At 34.8% G+C, this 19,784-nt stretch overlaps 1 protein-coding gene across 2 annotated transcripts; it reads left to right on the top strand.

The window, feature by feature from the left end:
* The first annotated feature begins 947 nt into the window (after nucleotides 1-947).
* Nucleotides 948-6,661, top strand: LOC109014586 (putative nucleobase-ascorbate transporter 10). 2 transcript variants are annotated; one of them, XM_035685728.1, is made up of 15 exons: nucleotides 948-1,299; nucleotides 1,485-1,618; nucleotides 2,135-2,232; nucleotides 2,319-2,495; nucleotides 2,618-2,718; nucleotides 2,823-2,898; nucleotides 3,023-3,082; nucleotides 3,709-3,893; nucleotides 4,574-4,670; nucleotides 4,911-4,997; nucleotides 5,085-5,143; nucleotides 5,577-5,668; nucleotides 5,884-5,961; nucleotides 6,079-6,242; nucleotides 6,348-6,661. In XM_035685728.1, exons 2-15 carry the CDS (start codon nucleotides 1,489-1,491, stop codon nucleotides 6,564-6,566), a joined length of 1,623 nt encoding a protein of 540 aa, XP_035541621.1. In that variant the 5' UTR covers nucleotides 948-1,299; nucleotides 1,485-1,488; the 3' UTR covers nucleotides 6,567-6,661. The 2 variants fall into 2 exon arrangements, with proteins under 2 accessions (XP_035541621.1, XP_035541620.1); XM_035685727.1 differs by having other exon boundaries at nucleotides 1,475-1,618.
* Nucleotides 6,662-19,784: the final 13,123 nt, after the last annotated feature.

Genomic DNA, 19,784 nt, shown 5'->3' with positions numbered 1-19,784 from the left:
ATTACATCAAGACATCATGCCAGATGATTTGTGAGACATCTTCAGGAAAAGAGTCCCACCAAATCACTAGCTCATCAATATACCATGACTGTCTTGCCAAACAATGGGCAACTGCATTGGCCATACGACCTTTATGTTGAACTATAACCTTAGGAAATCTGTATAACATCCGCTTGATCTCAAAAACCAAGTTTTCCCAAATAGACATTGACTCTTGTTCTTTGTTAAGCTCTTGGACCACCAGCAAAGAATCAAGTGCCGGAATACAATAATCCCACAATTTCATTGTTTGTCTTAGCTCATCTCATTTCCTTCTTAAATATCAGTTAAATATAAATATTTTTTAATTTCAAATATTTAAATTTTTTTATTTAATTATTACTTAATTATTATAATTTTTTAACTTTTAAATAAAACATAAAAAATAACTTAAGATTTTCAAATCTCAAATAAAAAATTATATTCAATAAAAATTTTAACTTTATAATATTTTAATTTAATTTTTTCTCTTTTCTTTTTCAAAACATAATAAAATATCTTAAGTCAAATTAGTTTACTATTATTTAAATATTTTTTATTTTATTTTATTATAGATGTTTATTTTATAATAAAAATAATTTTATAATATAATGTATTAAATTACATTAATTTTTAAATTTATTTTTATGAGATTTGTTTTTAAAATATTACCTAACCAGAAAACTGGCCATGATAACTTCGTTTGAAACCATAATTCTTCTAAACTCATTATTACAATTTTTTTAAATTTCAATACAAAATATAATAAATAATTCAACTTTTTCAAATCTCAAAATAATAATAATAATAATAATAAATAATATTCTAATAATATTTTATTATCTCAACTCAACTCAATTCAACACATCTCAACCTCCAAACGCAACCTTACTGAGGCAACGAAGCAGCCACTCACGGACGAAAAACTGCAGTAAATACTCCTTCAAAAACTCTACTCAGCCTCACTCCTATTAATATATTTCTCAATGAATGACGTGAAGGACAATCCTCCGGCGAGAAGAAGCTGTGAATCGAAGGGCTCGAGAAGAATATTGCGGTGGAGGAACTTCGATCGGACGGCGGAGAATGAACGGGAAACTGGGGACTTCTTAACGAATGGCGTGAAAGAGGATGCTCCTTTGAGAAGGAGCGGTAAACTGACGGGAACGACGAACGAACTCAGGCCGAGGAGAGAGAACCCCAATCGGACAGCGGAGAATGAACGGAAGTTGGGGACTTCTTAACGAATGGCGTGAAGGAGGATGCTCCTTTGGATTGATTGTAACGTTTTTTTTTTTTGAAACAATTGTAACGTTTTTTTTAATGTCTAATAATAGTGAATTTTGAATTCAGAGTTACAATGGTTGGTCATTGAGTTTCGAGAGAGGCATTTAGATTTCCTACATCTATAAACCTTGTCTTGACTCTCCCTTGCTAACTCCTTTGTACGTAATAGTCTTTTGCAGAGACATGGCCCAAGGTGGTGACAGCAATGGTGGAGGTGGCAACAAAATACCTGAGGAGGTACAAGTACAACCACACCCAGTGAAGGAACAGCTGCCCGGCATTCAGTATTGCGTTAACAGCCCTCCCCCATGGCGTCTGTACTCTTTTCTCATACTCTATCATTCTTTTATATCAAATGCAACTTCTACCATTGTTTAGCTTAAGCTTTTGTCCCGTTTCATTGTTACAACTCTCAGTTAGAGTTGAGCGCTTTCCAAGAATCTGTATGAGCCTTTTCTATAGCCATGTTTTGATCTCTTGAACATAAAGGAGAGAGAGAGAGAGAGAGTATAAAACTGCAAATAGATTGCTTCATCTCTCAAGTATTATTAATATAATCTCTTACGTTTTGTTTTGATAGTTCCATTTATATATAGCAATGTTCTATACTTCTATATGGAAATTAATTCACTTTGCTTCACGATACCATGTTTCACCTATTATCCTTCTGTTGTTTTGGTCTTTATTGATATAATAATTCTACTGATCTTTGTATCAATCTAGATTTACCATAAAATTGTCAATATGTAAATTCTTAAGCATAATTTTTGTGATAATTTAAGTCACAACTTGGATGAGGGGGCGGACTTAAATTTATATCATAACGCAGCGGAAGCTGTTGTGTTGGGTTTCCAGCATTATCTTTTGACTCTGGGCATTACCACTTTGATTCCCAGCATGATCGTTCCTCAAATGGGTGGTGATGATGTAAGGATTAAGCTACATTTTCTTTAACGTTGTTTCTTTCCTTCCTTGATTATTTTTATTCTAAGTGGGTACTTTTGCTATCACAGACTGAGAAGGCAAGGGTGATTCAAACCTTGCTTTTCGTTTCAGGATTGAGCACACTCTTACAGTCTTTGTTTGGGACCCGGCTCCCATCTGTGGTTGTGGGTTCATACTCATATATTATACCCACAACTTCAATTGTACTAGCCCGGAGATATAATGTATACACAGATCCTCATGAGGTTAGTTAATCTTTATACCTATGCCTGGCTTTCTCTCAGTTTCTTTTTTTGTAATTTGTATTCCTATTGAGGGGTCTGACATTATGCTGGACTTATCGTCGGCCTTACGGGTGATTTTTCAGAGGTTCATAGAGACTATGAGAGGAATACAAGGTGCTCTGATTATTACTGCATGTTTCCAGATGGTCATGGGATTTTTAGGCATTTGGAGGAATGCAGTAAGGTAAATTGTAGATAACTGAAAGTTTCATGAGGTTGGGTTTGTGAATATGTTTATATTCAAGTTATGCTAGCTATTTTGTGATCTCTCTCTAATTGCTGGTCTAGGTTCCTTAGCCCCCTTTCTGTCGTTCCATATGTAACTTTTACGGGGTTTGGGCTTTATCATCTCGGTTTCCCTTTGGTAAAGAGTTCTAAATCCATCACTTTGCCCTTAAGTCTTAATGTTGATAATTACTATCAAAACACTGCTTACTTTATTTTACTTTCAAATTTTAATTTTCTAGGCTTGTTGTCTTACATTGTAGCTGGCAACATGTATTGAAATTGGGCTTCCGGGGTTGATTGTTATGGTTTTCATCTCACAGGTAAGTATCGAGGTTCTGTAACTACTCTGAACTTCCTCTTCTGTTTATCTTGGAAAACAGGCAACCAGGATCACATCTTATTGTATCATGTTTTACATTTGTGAGTTGGTGAAGGAGATAATTTTCTCTAGGATCATGGTGTAAGATTAGAAGCCTACACTTATCCAAAAACAGAAAGATTAGAAGCGTAGGACAAACCGTTAGAAGACTCTTGATTCTAGAGAGAGATAAAGAAGTCTCCAGTTCTGTTTGGAATAACACTATTTTTCAAGTGGGATGAATATATTTGACAGGACAGTGACCATCATTTATTAATCAAACGATGAATCGACCATCATTTATTAATCAAACGATGAATCAAGGAAAATAATCAGTCAGTTGCGTGTACTCTTTTTTCTAGGACAGTAACAGGTAAGATATACATGTTCTGTTTCTCCCCCACCTGCACTAGATTTTTCTTTTGTTTCTCAAAGCACTATCTTTTGCTTAACGAGATCTTCTACATAAGATGGGGTGGGGCTGAGATTGTGCATTAGAGGCCCATTCATTGTGGGTATAACTTGCAAATATTAAAAAAAAAAAAAACATTTCATCCATCAAGCTGGCAACTTCGTGTGTACTTGCAGTATCTTCCCCAGTTGCTGAAACCAGAGAGGCCAATATGGGATCGATTCGCAGTGCTTTTCTCAGTTGGAATTGTCTGGTTATATGCACAAGTTCTTACTTCAAGTGGTGTGTATAAGAACAAACCTGCAAAGACTCAGATTAGTTGCCGCACAGATCGTGCTGGACTCTTTACTGCAGCTCCTTGGTGAGATTTTCTAAACAAACTCTTGGAAATATTGACCAATTGTTTTCTTTCTTTCTTTTATTTTTCTATTAAAAGTTGACACCACTATTCATAACTTGATGTAGCTTCATCAATAAGTAATCTGAGATTGACGTTTGATAATAAAAGTCGACCATTGTGCATTGTCTAAATGCACCCAAAAGCAAGATATGGTCAGAACTAAAGAATTGACAATTAACTGTTCTTGGCTCCAACTCCTCCTCCCCCACAAGAAAAGAAAAGAAAAACAAAGTGATGAAAACAGTTTGCAAACTAACCAAAATTTCTGCACAAGGGATTATTTTAATATTTCTGACTGCATGATAGCAAAGTAGAACTTGGACAGCTCTGAGAAAGTTAGTCAATTAAAGTCCTCACTACTGGGAGGGCCTCAGAAATCATATATATGTTCTTCCTGTATTCTTACTCTTCCAAGATGTTACAAAGCTAAGTGGTGCAATCTTCTTAATCCTCTTCTCTCTCATGTTGTTGGGACACAAACTGTCTGTCCCCAAGGCAAAAATCTCTTCAGAGATTGAATTCAACTGCTATTTGGAAAGTCCGCAAATTTGTAAAACAATTTGGCCTATATTTTTCCATGTTTTGAAGATAATTCTGACTACAATTAGTTACATCATATTATTTTTTGTCATTACCTGCAGGCTATATATGCCTTATCCGTTTCAATGGGGAAGCCCCACATTTCATGCCAGAGAAGCTTTTGCAATGATGGCTGCTTCTTTTGTTTCACTTTTTGAGGTTCACTTCTGAACAGGGATTTCATGCTTTTCTAGTTCATTAGCTAGCTGCTCCACAACACCATTCTCTGCAATTTACTTCTGAAAGCATATACCGCAAACATTTCATGTGACCACCTCATCAGCTTTTGTGTTGAATTTATGAATCTGCAAAATTTTCTTTCATCGTTCTGAAATCATGGATAAGACATACAATAGTAAAAACCTTTCACTTCCGATAGTCCTTCTCTTATATTTGCAGTCTACTGGTACATTTTTTGCAACAGCAAGATATGGCAGTGCCACACCTGTGCCACCTTCTGTTACTAGCCGTGGTGTTGGCTGGCTGGTAGGACATGCTTAAATGATGTCTCTTTTTTCCATTCTAGGCTAAATATTTGCTGCTTCATTACTAGTGAATTCGTTTGATTTTCAGGGAATCGGAGTTTTGCTCAATGGTGTGTTTGGCTCTGTAACTGGCGCTTCTGCATCAGTGTAAGGACCTTTTTTTTTTAAATGAAAGAAAAAAGCTATTATCAAGTCAAACAGATCCTGGTCTTATTGCTCCACCTCTGACTCGAGTTTTTTTTAATAGTGGGTTTAATTTGGAAGTCATCTATGAAAATATTAATTCAACCTGATGCAGCTGAAAAATAAGGTTCTATGTGGTGGTACCTACCATCTAAATATGTGTATCCTTCTCTGACTTCTTTTGTGCGGGAGAGGATGGGTGAACATGCCATGGTTTTTTGGTCGAAAATTGAAATATTCCTAGAATTGCCCTTTCATATTTTGAGTCTTCTTGTAAGAGTCACAGACTCACGCACATGTAGTGCAACATGATTTACAGATGAAGGTAGACATTCAACACATGTATATGCACATATTTCCGATTATGTTTCCTTATTGTGCTTTGCTTCATGTACAGGGAAAATGCTGGTCTATTGGCATTGACCAGAGTTGGAAGTCGAAGAGTCATTCAAATATCAGCAGTGTTTATGATTTTCTTCTCTGTATTTGGTGTGCTTGCTTAACTCTAATGAAATGCTTCAAGCTTGTTGACAGTGTTGAGTGTTAAAATCTGAATCAACATATCACAAGTGTTACAGCTTTCTTTGTAATGTTGAAAACAGGAATGCATACAAAATATAGAAAATTTTCAGTTTTCATATTGCATTATAGTTTTGATTTTCTTATAATCACTTCTAATTTGGGTAACTGATGTCCTTGACCAGGAAAACTAGGAGCATTTTTTGCTTCTATACCCCTACCAATCATAGCAGCTTTGTACTGTGTGTTCTTCAGCTACGTTTGTAAGTATCTGTTTTTTGCATTGACTCCCTATGATCCGTGCAATGTTGCTTGTTTGCTAATTGATACTTCACATCAAAACAAGAATCAGTAACATCAGTTAGTATCGTTACATGCAGCTTCTGCAGGTCTTGGTTTTCTCCAATTCTGTAATCTGAACAGTTTCAGAACAAAATTTATTCTGGGCTTTTCTTTCTTCATGGGCATTTCAGTACCACAATACTTCAGAGAATATTATCATATACATCCAAGTTCTCTACACATTCGCACCCACTCTGGATGGGTGAGTCTTGAACTGAACCGGTCTTAAGTGTCATGTTACTAGTTCAATATCTATGTCAATGTTCCCACCATTTGCATCTACCTAAGTTCCTTAAATTATTTGCAGTTTGATGATATAGTGATTGTCATCTTCACGTCTCACACAACGGTGGCTGCACTGGTTGCTTTGATTTTGGATTGCTCACTCTCTAGTGAAACTGACGCCACTAGAACAGACACAGGCTTGCATTGGTGGGAGAAGTTCAGCTTATACGCTTCGGACATTAGAAATGATGAATTCTATGGACTCCCATGCCTGCTGAATAAGCTTTTCCCAGCTGTTTAAACCTACAAAAGAATATCTGCAACTATTACTGCTAGAGTTATTGTCTTCCATTCACATTGCAACAGGGAAACGAAAATGCAATGCAATGTTTTCTAATTTCATAGTCTTGGGCTTCTTTTCAAGCACTACCATTTTCTCTCTCTTGGCAAAAGAAAGGCCATATTTACTTCATTAATTTGAATGAACTTTGATAAAAATAAATTAAGAAACAAATAAAACCATCTTCACCTCATTAATTTGCACTGTAACAGTTGTTATGAGGTGTTTGTGGTTTTCTATCTTTTGTCCTTGTTAAAGATACTATTTACCTATATAAAATAAGTAATTCTACATACAATCGTAAAATGCATAAACGTCGCGTAATCGCTTTGAAAAAAAGTAGGATCCACTATTAAAAAATTAATTTTTTTTACGTGGATCCTATATTTTATTCACTTTTTTCAAAATGATTATGTGGCGATTACATAATTTACGGTTACAAATATATTTTTCTCATATAAAAATACGTAAGGCCAAGATTGAAAAGATAATACCATTAAAAGGAGAAAAAATCCTAACAAGGAAATGACAGTATCCCTGTTCTTTCATTGGGACCAAGATTCTCTAATTTGCAATCGATTAATCAGGAGATCAAAGGCCGGAATATCTTTCGGCGGGGATACACTAATAAATTATTATAGCCGTTATAACCCACATTTGTTTGACAACACTAAAACAGGGCTCTCTGCATGTATATATAATTATATAGATAGATCATTTTCCGGTAGATAAATATAGTTCCAAGTGCTGTAGTCAGTCTGAAACCGACCAAGCTATTAGGACCTCTTGGACGGCCGTTTTGAGAATGGCATTTTGTCTATATCTTTTTTATTATTTTCTAGGGCACCATACAGGAATACATTAAAAAATTGTAATTGGTCAATGCCAAAAAAGAAAAAGTCAAAGTACAACCGTTGGTAGTTGAGAAGCTTGTACGTGCACAGCTCTCATTGAATTTGGATCCCTTTTGAGTTCTTGGCCGGAATTTAAGACTGCGTTTGAATGTTGAGTTGATTTCAATTCTTTATGAATAGTAGTAAGTTGAGTAGTTTAGAAAATTATGTGGGGTCCATTTAAATTGAGTTTAAAGGATGTTGGATATTAAGATAAGTTCAGTACTTTTTATGAGAAGTTGAAAAAAGTTGTGGGTTTCACGTATAAAAATGTGTTAAGTGGTTGTGGGTCCCAGGTGTAAGGAGGTTTTGAGTTGAGATAAGTTTAGTAATTTGAGAGTTTGATATTTAGATATTAAACTCAATTTAAAATTAGATTGAACTAAATTGATCTTAATTGAGACTAACAACCAAACGAGATCTTAACATTGATAATTACTTTCAAAACACTGCTTTCTTTATTTTACTTTCAAATTTTAATTTTTTATGCTTGTTGTCTTACATTGTAGTGTTTCTTGGTTCCAGAGCAACTTGCCTAACAACTCGCAATAACAACAATCACCTTAACCCTTACAATTAAAAATAAAGAAAGCTTTACCAACCAATCAAAAACCAACAAGAGTAGAATGAATCAAAAGCAAAAATTAAACCTACAAAGCATGAATCAAGTAGTTTCCATGCCATTAATTAGGCTTTGCCATTAAATAATAAAATTCACTGTTGAGAACCTAACCATGGTAAGAATTCGAGTTTGGCTTACATCTTGTTAAAATTTCACTGAATACCGTTAAAAAATAAATGGACAAGATTACTTTAACTGGAAAAATAAGCAGGCTTTTTCATTAAGTCTGTCCCTTCATTTTTCATCCCAAACCAACCATGCTGATCTTATTCAACTGAAAAATAACTAGCTTTTATTCAAGAACAGCGTCCCAACTAATCCCGGGTGAACAGGCCCTCAACAAAAAGTTTCCTATAAATATACCTTGGATAATTCAAATGAAAAATCCCCCAATCTGATGGCCAACTAATTAGAATAGGTTTCTTTTGACAAAGACCTTAGAATTTTAGAAAGGAAGATTCTAGTACCCTGGTTTGTGTAGTGTGAGGGCATTTTCCAAACATAATCTGAATAACATGTTGACAGTGTATTAATTGTGACTAATCCTTAAGTCTATAGATCAATGCATCTGAGTCCTACATGAGTGCATTATGTCAATCTAAATTTACAAGCAATTAGTGGGCATTACAAGTATGAATAATCATTTATGGATACCACATCCCTAGGTCACAACGATTTGTATCAGAGTTAACCTGATAACATGACCATGTTGCTCTGGGGCATTGTTGTGCAATGCATGTTCTAGTGGAGATTAAATGAGATATATATGAGTCAACATAATACAACTTATGCAAAATCAATTCCATGGGCAGAAAAACCATCATTCAAGCTATCAAAGGTGCCAAACTCTACAAGAAATGAAGATAAGAAATTATGGAAGTCTTTGTGGCGAATGCATATTCTCCATAAGATTAAGATCTTTGCATGGAGAGCTTGTAAAGATGGGTTACCTACTAAACATAATTTGCTCAAAAGAAAGATTGTGAAATTTTCTCAGTGTGATTTTTGTGGATCCCAGAATGAAGACCTCGCTCATGCAATTATTAACTGTCTCGATACTCTTGCTGCTTGGAACATGTTTATGCCCGCAATAAGTACTAGTCCTCCAACTGATTCTATTAAGGGTACAATCAAAAAGTTATTGAACACAGGTGACTTATCACAACTAGAAAGATTCTTTCTCATCGCTTGGGCTTTCTAGTATAGACGAAACAAGTTGATTTATGAGAAATCAAAAGAGAATCCTGTAGCTATTATCAATCATGCATTAAGTCTTCAGAACCCAATCTCATCTTTCAAGAATACTCCAAATTCGAGACCTAATGCTTGCTGGAATGTCCCTCCAACAGGTTCTTTCAAACTCAACGTGGATGGGGCATTGTTCTATGATTATCAAAAGGCAGGTGTGGGGGTTGTGGTTAGGGATGATCATGGTCAAGTAATAATGGTAGTAAGTAAAACAGAACCAGAGGTATCGGAAGCTGAATCAGTGGAATTACTTGCAATGCTTTGAGGGTTACAAGTTAGCTCTCAAATGGGGTTTTCCAAAATAATCCTAGAAAGTGATTGCCTAATCTTAGTGGAAGCCTTACGAGCAGAAGGGGAGTCCTTATCAGTATTAGGAGATCTCATTTCTGAGGTGAAGAGGATGCTTCATCAGTTTCAAGAGGCTAGGGTACAACATGTCCCACGCATGGGGAACCAAGTAGCTCATTGCTTGGCAAGGCATGCTTGGAGAGTACAAGATGTGGAATTATGGATGCATTCTTTTCCTGATTTTATTGCACAACATGTTTGGTTGGACAATTCTCTAGTGTAATCTTAGAGCTATTATATGAATGAAAGAAGGATCTTTTTATAAAAAAAAAAAAAAAAAAAAAAAAAAAAAGGTGCCAAACTCTATATGGAATCTTCTAGCACACTGCTCAGTTCTCACAGAGAATATTTTCTTTTTACTATTCTTTCAAACATTTATGCTTTGAAGCGGTCCATCCGAAACTGTGGGTTTAACAGCCTCCCTCTCTACTTCTGCCACGTCAGAAATTTCACCAAAATAACAATATCCTCATCACATTGTATTGTACAATTCTTCTACATACAACTGCGGTGTAATCGGCTAAAGCCACGTTAGAGAATATATTAAAAAAAATGAAGAAGAAGAAAATGGATGAAAGGAAATAGACATAGACAAAAGAAGAGAAACCAACGGATGCACAAACTTTATTAGAAGAAAAAGGAGAGCAGAGGGGTCGTCTTCTATAACTCAGATCTATGGTTGTCTTCGTGGGTAGGAGAAAAAGCAGAGGATTCGGTCTTAGATATGTGCTTTCGTCGGATCTCTCTCATTTCGTAAGCTTTCCTGCAATCAACTTCAAGAGGATATCTAACCAAAAAGTCAAAATTTTAAAAAATGAAAAAGGCACCCAAGATGAACAGATCGGAGGTCAAGTTGTCCTCCCTGGAGGTATTTAGAATCAGAATAAATTATTTTCTTGAGAAAAAAAAGTGAGCTCATCTCTGATAACTTTTAGAAAGTCAAAATTCTTAGAAACAAAAAAGGCACCCAAGAGGGCCAGCACCACCATCAAAGTTCTCAAATGTGAGACTGTGAGATGAAGACAAAGGAACAAATGTGAGAATCAAGATTTGGCTTCTCTGTGCTTGGGGTGATGTTACTGCAAAGAAGAATAGGATGAAGAAGGAGAAGGAAGGTAATGGGAAAACGAAGACGATATGAGATGAGGCATTTTGACAAATTGAATGAAACAGTGCCGTTTCATTTATGCCACGTGAGATGCGGTTGCACCACGATTCCCCTGACCAGTTACGAATAGCATTTTAACATAAAAATATCAAAAATTCTGCTTGCAACCGGTTTGGGGAACCGGTTGCAGAACCGTGTCCTATGTGGTAGTAAAAGGCGTCTTTTACATTTAGAGGATGGGAATTCGTTTCCCTGCATAATTCACGTTTTCACATTTCACATTCACGATCACTCCCTCTCAATTTCTTCCCTCCTCCCCATTCCCATTCTCTCCAATCCCATCGTTTTCCTTCGCACTGGTTCGGTTAGCGTCGAAACGAGTAAGCCGGCGCCCTCTTCTCCCCATTCCCAGCCACCAGTTCCACAAACCCACTTCGTCTTCTCCACCAGAGCCACGAAGTCGGTTCGTCTTCTCCACCATATTGACAATCCGAAGCCTATAGAGCAGGTAGGCACTTCTACTCCTCTTCTCCTCGAACCCAAGATCCACAAACCCTGCAACCATAGGCTCTTACCACATCACCGAACCAGCACCAACTTATTTGAACCCACGAAGCCCTGTCGTCTTCGAACACCAGTTCTAAAATGTGAAGCCCATAGAGCCTCTAATCCCTAACCCCTAACCCTAACCCGTAACACTAACCCTAACCCTAACCCGTAACCATAACCCGTAACCCGTAACCCTTACCCTAACCTCAAATAATTTGGCATAATCATCCATCGGGCCGATTTTCAAAATTAGGTTAGTTCTCTGATTGTTATATTTTATTTTCTATTTTTGAGGTCCGATTAAGAACTTCACTTTGAATTCCTGTGAAGAATCATAAGAAGAATTAGAAGTACTGGACTAAATTTATATTTGATGAGCAATGGATTCTGAGGGATAAATATCATATTTAATTACTTAGAAAATATTAATGGATCGAGATATTATTGTGAAGGATATGAATTTTTCATCACTTCTAGGATGAAATTTGCTCTTGTGGTGATTATGCTCTTCTTATTGTAGGTTAAATCCGATTTCTTTGACGCCTTAAGTTGTGCAGAGAAGCAAGGTTGGTGAGTTGAAGAAATCTTCCACAATATTTCTCAACATTTTTTACTCTGAAACCAGCATTTCCTAATAAAGGTAGACCTAGTTCGTTGCCTCGATTGAATTCTATCAGTTTTTGCGTTACTTTAGTGTTCACTCTGTGCTTGAGACTTCCATGTGGTTTTATTTGTATTTGTATATCAGTTTTTGCGTTACTTTAGTGTTCACTCTGTTGCAAGTATTAATCTCATAGTGCTCGAGAGGCAAGTAATCTTAAGGAGATGATAGAAAATATAATAATTTGTTTGGAATGATGTTTTCTAATTTATCATTATATACTGTAACATGAGTCCTGATCAAATGCTTTATGAGTTAAATGGTATGACTCGCAGTTTTTTTTTCCATCTTTTTAAATAGATATCATTGTATGCACCATTGAAATTCTTTGAATTGTCTTTGAGAATTTGATTTAAGTTTCTCCATGCTTGCATGCAAGCATATGTGAATACATGCATACATGCATTCATACATATATGTGTGTGTGTGTGTGTGTGTACTGGTGTAAGCTTCTATCCCCTACTTCATTTATGATCCTAACAAAAATTGAGATCTGAAATTTAAGATCGATTTCTATATTCAGAACAAGAGCTTGCTGCTGCAAAAGGGCGTGAACAGGCACTGCAAGAGCAGCTCTTGAAAGAGGTGAATGATTTTCAGGAGCAATTTTAAAAACAAATACAATCACACAACGAACTTGAGGTTTCCTTGTTCTCTTTTACTAGCCTAATTTCATGCAATGAATTGATGAATCCATTTGGTTTCATGTGATTTTATTTTCTTGTCTCAAAGAATAAAAGTTCTAGTTTAATACCTTGGGTTGGGTATAGGAAGGTGTGAATGCCAAATGGGTTTCTGCATTCTTTATCTTGTCCAATGATGTGCAAGAGCAGACCCAATAGCTATATATATTCAAGAAGAGGTAGTACTCATATATATACTTAGTTTTTTTAAAATATATATATATTTGCGAGTATGTTTATTCACAAACTTTAAATACATTATTGTTGGGGAAATTTGTTGCATGAGTTAACACAATTTATACAAAAGTATTTTTGTTTTAATATCTTAATAACTTTATATAATGGGTGATCACATCATCCATGATAATTGATGTTTTATCTACCAACTTAGAAATAGTACTAGAATATGGGCATTTCACTCAAACTCTTCATCAGAATCTACCAATATTATTCTCTTTCTTTTTCTTTTGTTTTTTAATTCCATTAGGCTCAAACCCTCTTCAACTATTTAATATCTTTACCTAGCTGTCGTGAGACTTACTTCAACCCTAAATGATTAACCTGATCCCACCCCAAGTTAAGCAAAGTTTCAACTAAAGTTTGAGTACTTCTAGTACTATGCATGCACTTGGTTTCAACCTCAGCATATATAAAGCATGAAAATAACTTGGAAAACTAAAAAATTGCATTATTTGACGTCCTTACAGCCTGCCCCATTTTAGACTGAGTACTTGTGTGCAAGTTTCGAACACTTTCTTTTTAAAAAATAGGTAAATGTAGGATTCACATGGAAAAAATGTATTTTTTAACAATGAATCACATTCTTTCTCGAAGAGAGTGCTCGAGACTTGCGCACTTTCTTTCATAAAACTTTGAGATTTGAGTTTTGAATTTTAGCATAAATTTAAACATATGAACTTCATAATATTTTAAAAAATGTGTTTAATATTTATAATTCTTAAGAGGTAGAGATGTGGTATATAACATTTTACAATAATTGGTAAAGGGGAGGGGGGTTTTCTAAATTTTTGAAGGTGGATATTTTCTCTACCAATTTTTGGATGTGTTATTAACCAATGTTTTAATGGCCATTAATGTTAGGATTTGTGTGCAGATTTTTGAGCTGTGAATGTATTGGACATAAAAATTATAAAAATTATAAAAATTATGTTTAATAATTTTACATAAGGTTTACTTGATTAAGTGGTCGTATCTGTTGAATGTAATACCACTTTATTTAGAGTGTTTCAACTTATATTTCGATTACAGAGAAGGGAATATGAATAATTTTTTAGTTTCTTGTTAGTTTTTTTTTCATTTTCTATCCAATTTTATAGACTGATGAGTAGTCAATATCATGAGGTTCTATCCAATTTCTCAATCTCCCTACTTTTCACCTGTCTTGACCTTCTTGAGTTTTCAAAATAGAATTCAATTAAAGTTTTAAAATTTGAATATCTTTTTATTGAAATATTAGATAAGAAAAGATTCATGGTTAATGTCCAACTATAGCGCCTGCCTCTTTCTTCTTCTCCTTTCATGGCTTTACTTATCAATTTTAAGTGTGCATTGACTAATACAAGGGATCCATGGCTTGATTCTTCAGAATCATGCATGGCATCATCCCAATCATCAGCTTTATTTACTGATGATGTCATAGAATCACCAATTTGTTGGCGTGGTTTAAAAACACCACTAAAGACGTCCTACACTAAGAAAAATCCTGGAAGGAGATTCTTTGTCCGCCCAAAGTATAATACAGTAAAGCAACTTTAAATTTGTTAGATTTGCATATTGATTTGCTGATTGCGGGGTGTATAGGGATCCATGTTAACTTGGGAGTTTGTACTGTGCGTAGGGAGATTCGATGTGTGAATTCTTTGTATGGGCGGATATATTTCAGTTGCTAGAGAAGAACATTTTATTAAGAGAGAATAAAGTTTTGAAGACATGGGATGATGTATTAAACTGCGAGTATGCCGTTCGCAAAAGGGAAGATAAAGTGAGAGAGATGACGAAGAATCTAAGAAAGGAAAAGTGAAAGTTATTGTGTTTGTTTTGGGTTGTCACCTTTGTAATAGTATTCACTTGGTTCGGATAAATTTCATGTAAAAAGTCTTTTTGTTGGATTAGATCATTACTTAATGTAGAGGTTCATTTTGGCTGGTTTATATAACTAGGTATTTTGGTTTGTTTTTGTTTTGCTTATTTTGTGAACTTGTTTTGTAAATTATTTGTGAAACTTGTGTAAAAATGGGACGTTGCTTACATATTTTGTACTGAAAGGTGTTGTACTGCTTATATCAAATGGGCAAGCTGTCATGAGATTTATTGGAACACATGCTGCCGAAATTTTTCATTGTGGCTATATTCCAATTTTACTTAAATATTTTGGGTTTGTTTTTCATTTACTGTTAGCTGGCAAAAATCAAAGTCATGTACAAGCTGAATTCCCATGTAACGTACAGGTGCATGTCCTGGAGTAATTTCCATGTAATGTCCCATTACAAATCAAAGCCAAAAGTAAAACCAACTGCATTCATACATAAACGTCCTGGAGAAGTTTCTTCCCACTATATGAACCTATAGACCTCAGTTCTAAGATTGCATAAGTCAGTATACATTTTAAGATAGATCATATACATAGCCATAATTCTTGAAAGTTAAAAAATTGCTTGGTAGGCATCAGAATTAGGGGTGTCAAATCGTGTTAACGGGTCGTGTTCGTGTCGTGTCAAGACATGTATATTATGCTATATAGGTCAACCCTAACCCGACCCGTTAAGCTTATCGTGTCAAAATCTCAAACCCTAACACGACCTAATAACATAATGGGTCGTGTCGTGTCAACCCGTTTTGACCTATTTATGTAAATGGATTGAAACAAACTCAAAATTAACCTCTTTAATCTAGTTAAGTTTAGCATAATTTTATATAAATATTAAAATCATAATATCTATAAAAAAAATATAAAACTAACTACAAGTCCAAAATTACAATCTAAACAATAAAAATATCGAAATTAAAATCCCAACAATTTTATTTTTTAGGTATAAGGTTATAATTGTAATTTTAACTTTCTTAACAAGTCATAACGGGTTATAAAGAGTTGACCCGTTATCAACCCGTTAAGCTATCGTGTCTTAACGGGTCAACCCGTTTTGACCCGAACCCGTTAAGAGTAAACCCTAACCCGCTTTTATCGTGTCGTGTTCATGTTGGGTTAATGGATCGTGTCACATATTGACACCCCTAATTAGAATACAAGCCATGACTCCCAGCTATATGCTACTTTAGCTCATCAAGGACTCAAAACTCCTTGGATATATAAACAAGGGCAGACCAAACAGAGCAAATTCATTATGACTATACATTTCTTGGGTTCAGGTAACTGCTTCCAGTCTTCATGCTTACTAATCTGTTAACACAATCAATAAAAAGTACCTCAAATACCGAATTTAAAACTTAAAATTAATCAATTTAAAACTTAAGATTAATCAATTTTACTAATCTGTCAACACAATCAATAAAAAGTACCTCAAATACCGAATTTAAAACTTAGAATTAATCAATTTTACTAATCTGTCAACACAATGAATAAAAACTACCTCAAATACCAAATTTACTAATCTGTCAACACGCATGCCTTCATACGATGATTTGCACATTCAAATCTCAATCATTTGAAAATAGTTTTGCATTGTAATGATAGTGCAAATTATAAATTTTTAAATATTTAAAGTTCACAAATTTATAAAATAATACTTCATTAATCATTAAATAAAAATAAAATAAAATAGAGTATTTGTCACTTTTGGGGCACCATCTTCGGTGGCCATGCAAGCATTTTCCTATTCCAAATCTACATTTCTGAAAAATTACAAAAAATTTCACTCTCCAAATACCCTTAATGCTTGAAACACATAAATAATTTGTACTGACAAGCATATTTGAGGTCCAAATGAAACATCAATATTTCATTGCAAGATATGTTTAAGCACATGTTTGGGTGCCCAAAAAAGTGTCTTTGTGAATAAAAAAGACTAAATATACCAACATAGCATATGTAACGCCCCGGTCCCGTGGATACGTTGCATGACTTGCAGGAGTCATTCTGTTGACTGTCCTGCACCTGTCTCTGGCCTGGGTTGTTCACTAACTTCATCCTCTTCCATGGTCCTTGATTCTCGCTCGAGGGAAACCCCAATAGCGTCGACCCCTTCCTCTGCTCCTGAAGTTCAACACTTCTCTTGAGGCCTCGCTCGACTATTGTGGCCTTATCTACTAATTCTGAGAAGTTCTGGATCTGAAGGGCCACCACTCGCTCATAAATCTGGTTATTTAGTCCCTCCTCAAATTTTTGGGTCTTCTTCTCCTCATCGGGTATAAGATATAAGGCAAAGCATGATAGTTCAATATATCTGGCCGTATACTGGTGCACGGTCATAGTACCCTGCACTAAGTCGGCAAATTCCTTGGCCCTAGCATCCCTAATCAATCTTGGGAAGAAACGATCAAAGAAAATTTGCTTGAAGTGGAGCCAACTAATCACTCCCCTCCCATCAGCTTTCCTGATGGTTCTCTCTAATATCCACCATTGTTTAGCCTCACCAGTAAGCTTGAAGGCAGAGTACAATACTTTCTGTTTGTCAGTACAATTCAAGACACGGAGTATCTCCTCAATGTCCTGGATCCAATCCTCAGCTAAGGTCGGGTCGCCACGACCATCAAAAGTGGGAGAGTGCATATGATTGAACTGCTCTACGGTGCATCTGTCCTCTTCATTTCCTGCATTCAAGCCCCCAAGATTTCGAACACGACGTTGAGCAGCCATCCTGGAAGACTCATCCTTGGTTAAACGTGTCAAAGGAAGAAAATAATAAAGTGATAACTACGCGAAAAATATAACTACTAATTAATCTATAAATCATGAATCAATAATCTATTTCTTGTAGTTCGTAGAATTCTAAACCCCAATTCAAAAATTTATTTCCTAAAGTCTAAAATTTCAAGACCTCATATATCAGAGTCTATGGAACTTCAAACTTGGTTTTTGATCAAGCTTATTTACACTTATAAAATCTAAACCTTAAATCTTATCAAAATCATTTTCTACATTCCGTTAAAAACTGAATGGATCTAGGACCTTAAACGTCATGAAGATCGGTTTTTGAAATTTACAAACTTTAATACCTCAAATTTCCTAGAATATATTCCCAAAAGCCTATCAGATTCTAAAACCTTAAATACAAATATCATCATCTCTTAGTCCTAGAATTTCTACACCTCAAATCTGAAGTTTCTTCCTAAACCCACAGATATCTAAACCTCCAAGGTTTATAGTATGCAAAATCTCTAACCTGTCTATGATACCAACTGTAATGCCCCGGTCCCGCAGGGATCGAAGAGTTACTCCCTATGACTTAAAACTCACAATTTATCAATGTATTTATAGACTCCAAAATATAAAGTCATCAGAATACTACATAATCTCTTAATAAAATCTGCCACTTCTCAAAAATCTTCTATGAGTAAGCCACTATGATTAAATAATTATCTCACCGATGCTTCATAATCCTGATGCTTAGCTGGACTATTCAAAATCATCTGAAAAATATATGGAGATAAGGGGTGAGTAATCAACAACTTAGTAAACAGAAGACATATACTAGTGTGTAAACATGAGCATTTTCACAGAGTTCAGAATGCAGAATCAAAACATTGCAGTATCAATATGCAAATCTAAAAAAATACATATTATCAGAAAATCAGAGTGACTTTTCAAACATTTCATATTCAGAAACCAACATTTCATATTCAAAGACTCCTTTGGCACAACATGACTGAACATTTTCGTCTTATCATATCATATCAGAACAAAGACCATGTTTAACCCCGGTGGTAGGGTTGTGCATCCTGCAGAAAGCCAAACAAAACATAAATCACCATGTTACCAAAGCGATTGCACTCAGAATAGAAAACCACTACTATATCCTGTGGTGGGCCAGAGGTCACTATAGTATCCCATGACAGGGCCATAAGTCACTATTATATCCCGTGATAGGGCCACATATCAGAGCAAAATAGAATCAAAATCCCCATATCAGAATCAGAATCAGAAAGTCATTACAAAGGTTTTTCAAGTGCCACATCTTATCAACACAAAGTACTGAACATAATCAGATCACAAAAAACATAACTTATGCACAAAATTTCATATTCACTTTCTTTTCCAAAGTTCAGAAATAGAATGTCAAAAATAAGCTTATGTCTACACCAGTCATGATAGAAAATAATTTCTTTTTAAACAAATCTCATGAGTAATACAGAACAAATATTTGAGATTGTTTTCAGATTTCTTTTCATAGCAAAACATGCACATTTTCCAAAAAGGACCTTAGTTCATTTTATTTTATGCAAAATCTAGCATAGGAACTCCGTTTATCTGGACTTCTTAGCTCTTTCAGAATTTTCTTAAAAAATGCCAGACAATTATTAATCATTACATATAAGGTAATCACGTAAATTTACATAAATTTCCAATCAATCTTGTATTTTGATATTCAAATTTAAAACTTCTAAAATAATCCATTTTAATTGCTCAAATCCAAAATTCTCATTATTCCTGAAAAACCAACATCACTTTCTAAACTCATCAATATCCAACATATTACTCTGAGTAAAACATTAAATTCCAACTTATTTACAAAGTATAATTTATAAAACTAAAATAACATAACTATATTGAGATCATCATAAGTAGAAAAACATACTTTTATTTAAATAAAAAATATTCTTTTAAAAGGATTTAAAATTAAGATTTTTCACTTGTCGATCACTTCAAAAAAATTCATCAGTATTTACATAAAAATATTCCGTTAAAATATCAGTTTCTTACAAAAACCAATTTAACAATATAAGTCCACACGTGGACGTCCAAATAAAAAACATACTCTGCAACCTACATAATATACTCATTGATTTTAAACCCAAAGTACATAATATAAATTCATTAAATTGAACACCCGAAACAATAACTCTGGAGGAATACTATAAGGGTAAAAAGT

The sequence above is a fragment of the Juglans regia genome, chromosome 15, assembly GCF_001411555.2.
Source record: "Juglans regia cultivar Chandler chromosome 15, Walnut 2.0, whole genome shotgun sequence".
NCBI classification, from domain to species: domain Eukaryota; kingdom Viridiplantae; phylum Streptophyta; class Magnoliopsida; order Fagales; family Juglandaceae; genus Juglans; species Juglans regia.
The sequence above is the reverse complement of the archived record's forward strand: the minus strand, read 5'-3'. Positions and strand labels throughout refer to the sequence as shown.

Coding starts and splice junctions, on each gene's coding strand:
- LOC109014586 (XM_035685727.1), top strand. Junction 2,233..2,318: donor CTCAAATGGGTGGTGATGAT/GTAAGGATTAAG, acceptor TTGCTATCACAG/ACTGAGAAGGCAAGGGTGAT. Junction 4,998..5,084: donor GCCGTGGTGTTGGCTGGCTG/GTAGGACATGCT, acceptor TTTGATTTTCAG/GGAATCGGAGTTTTGCTCAA.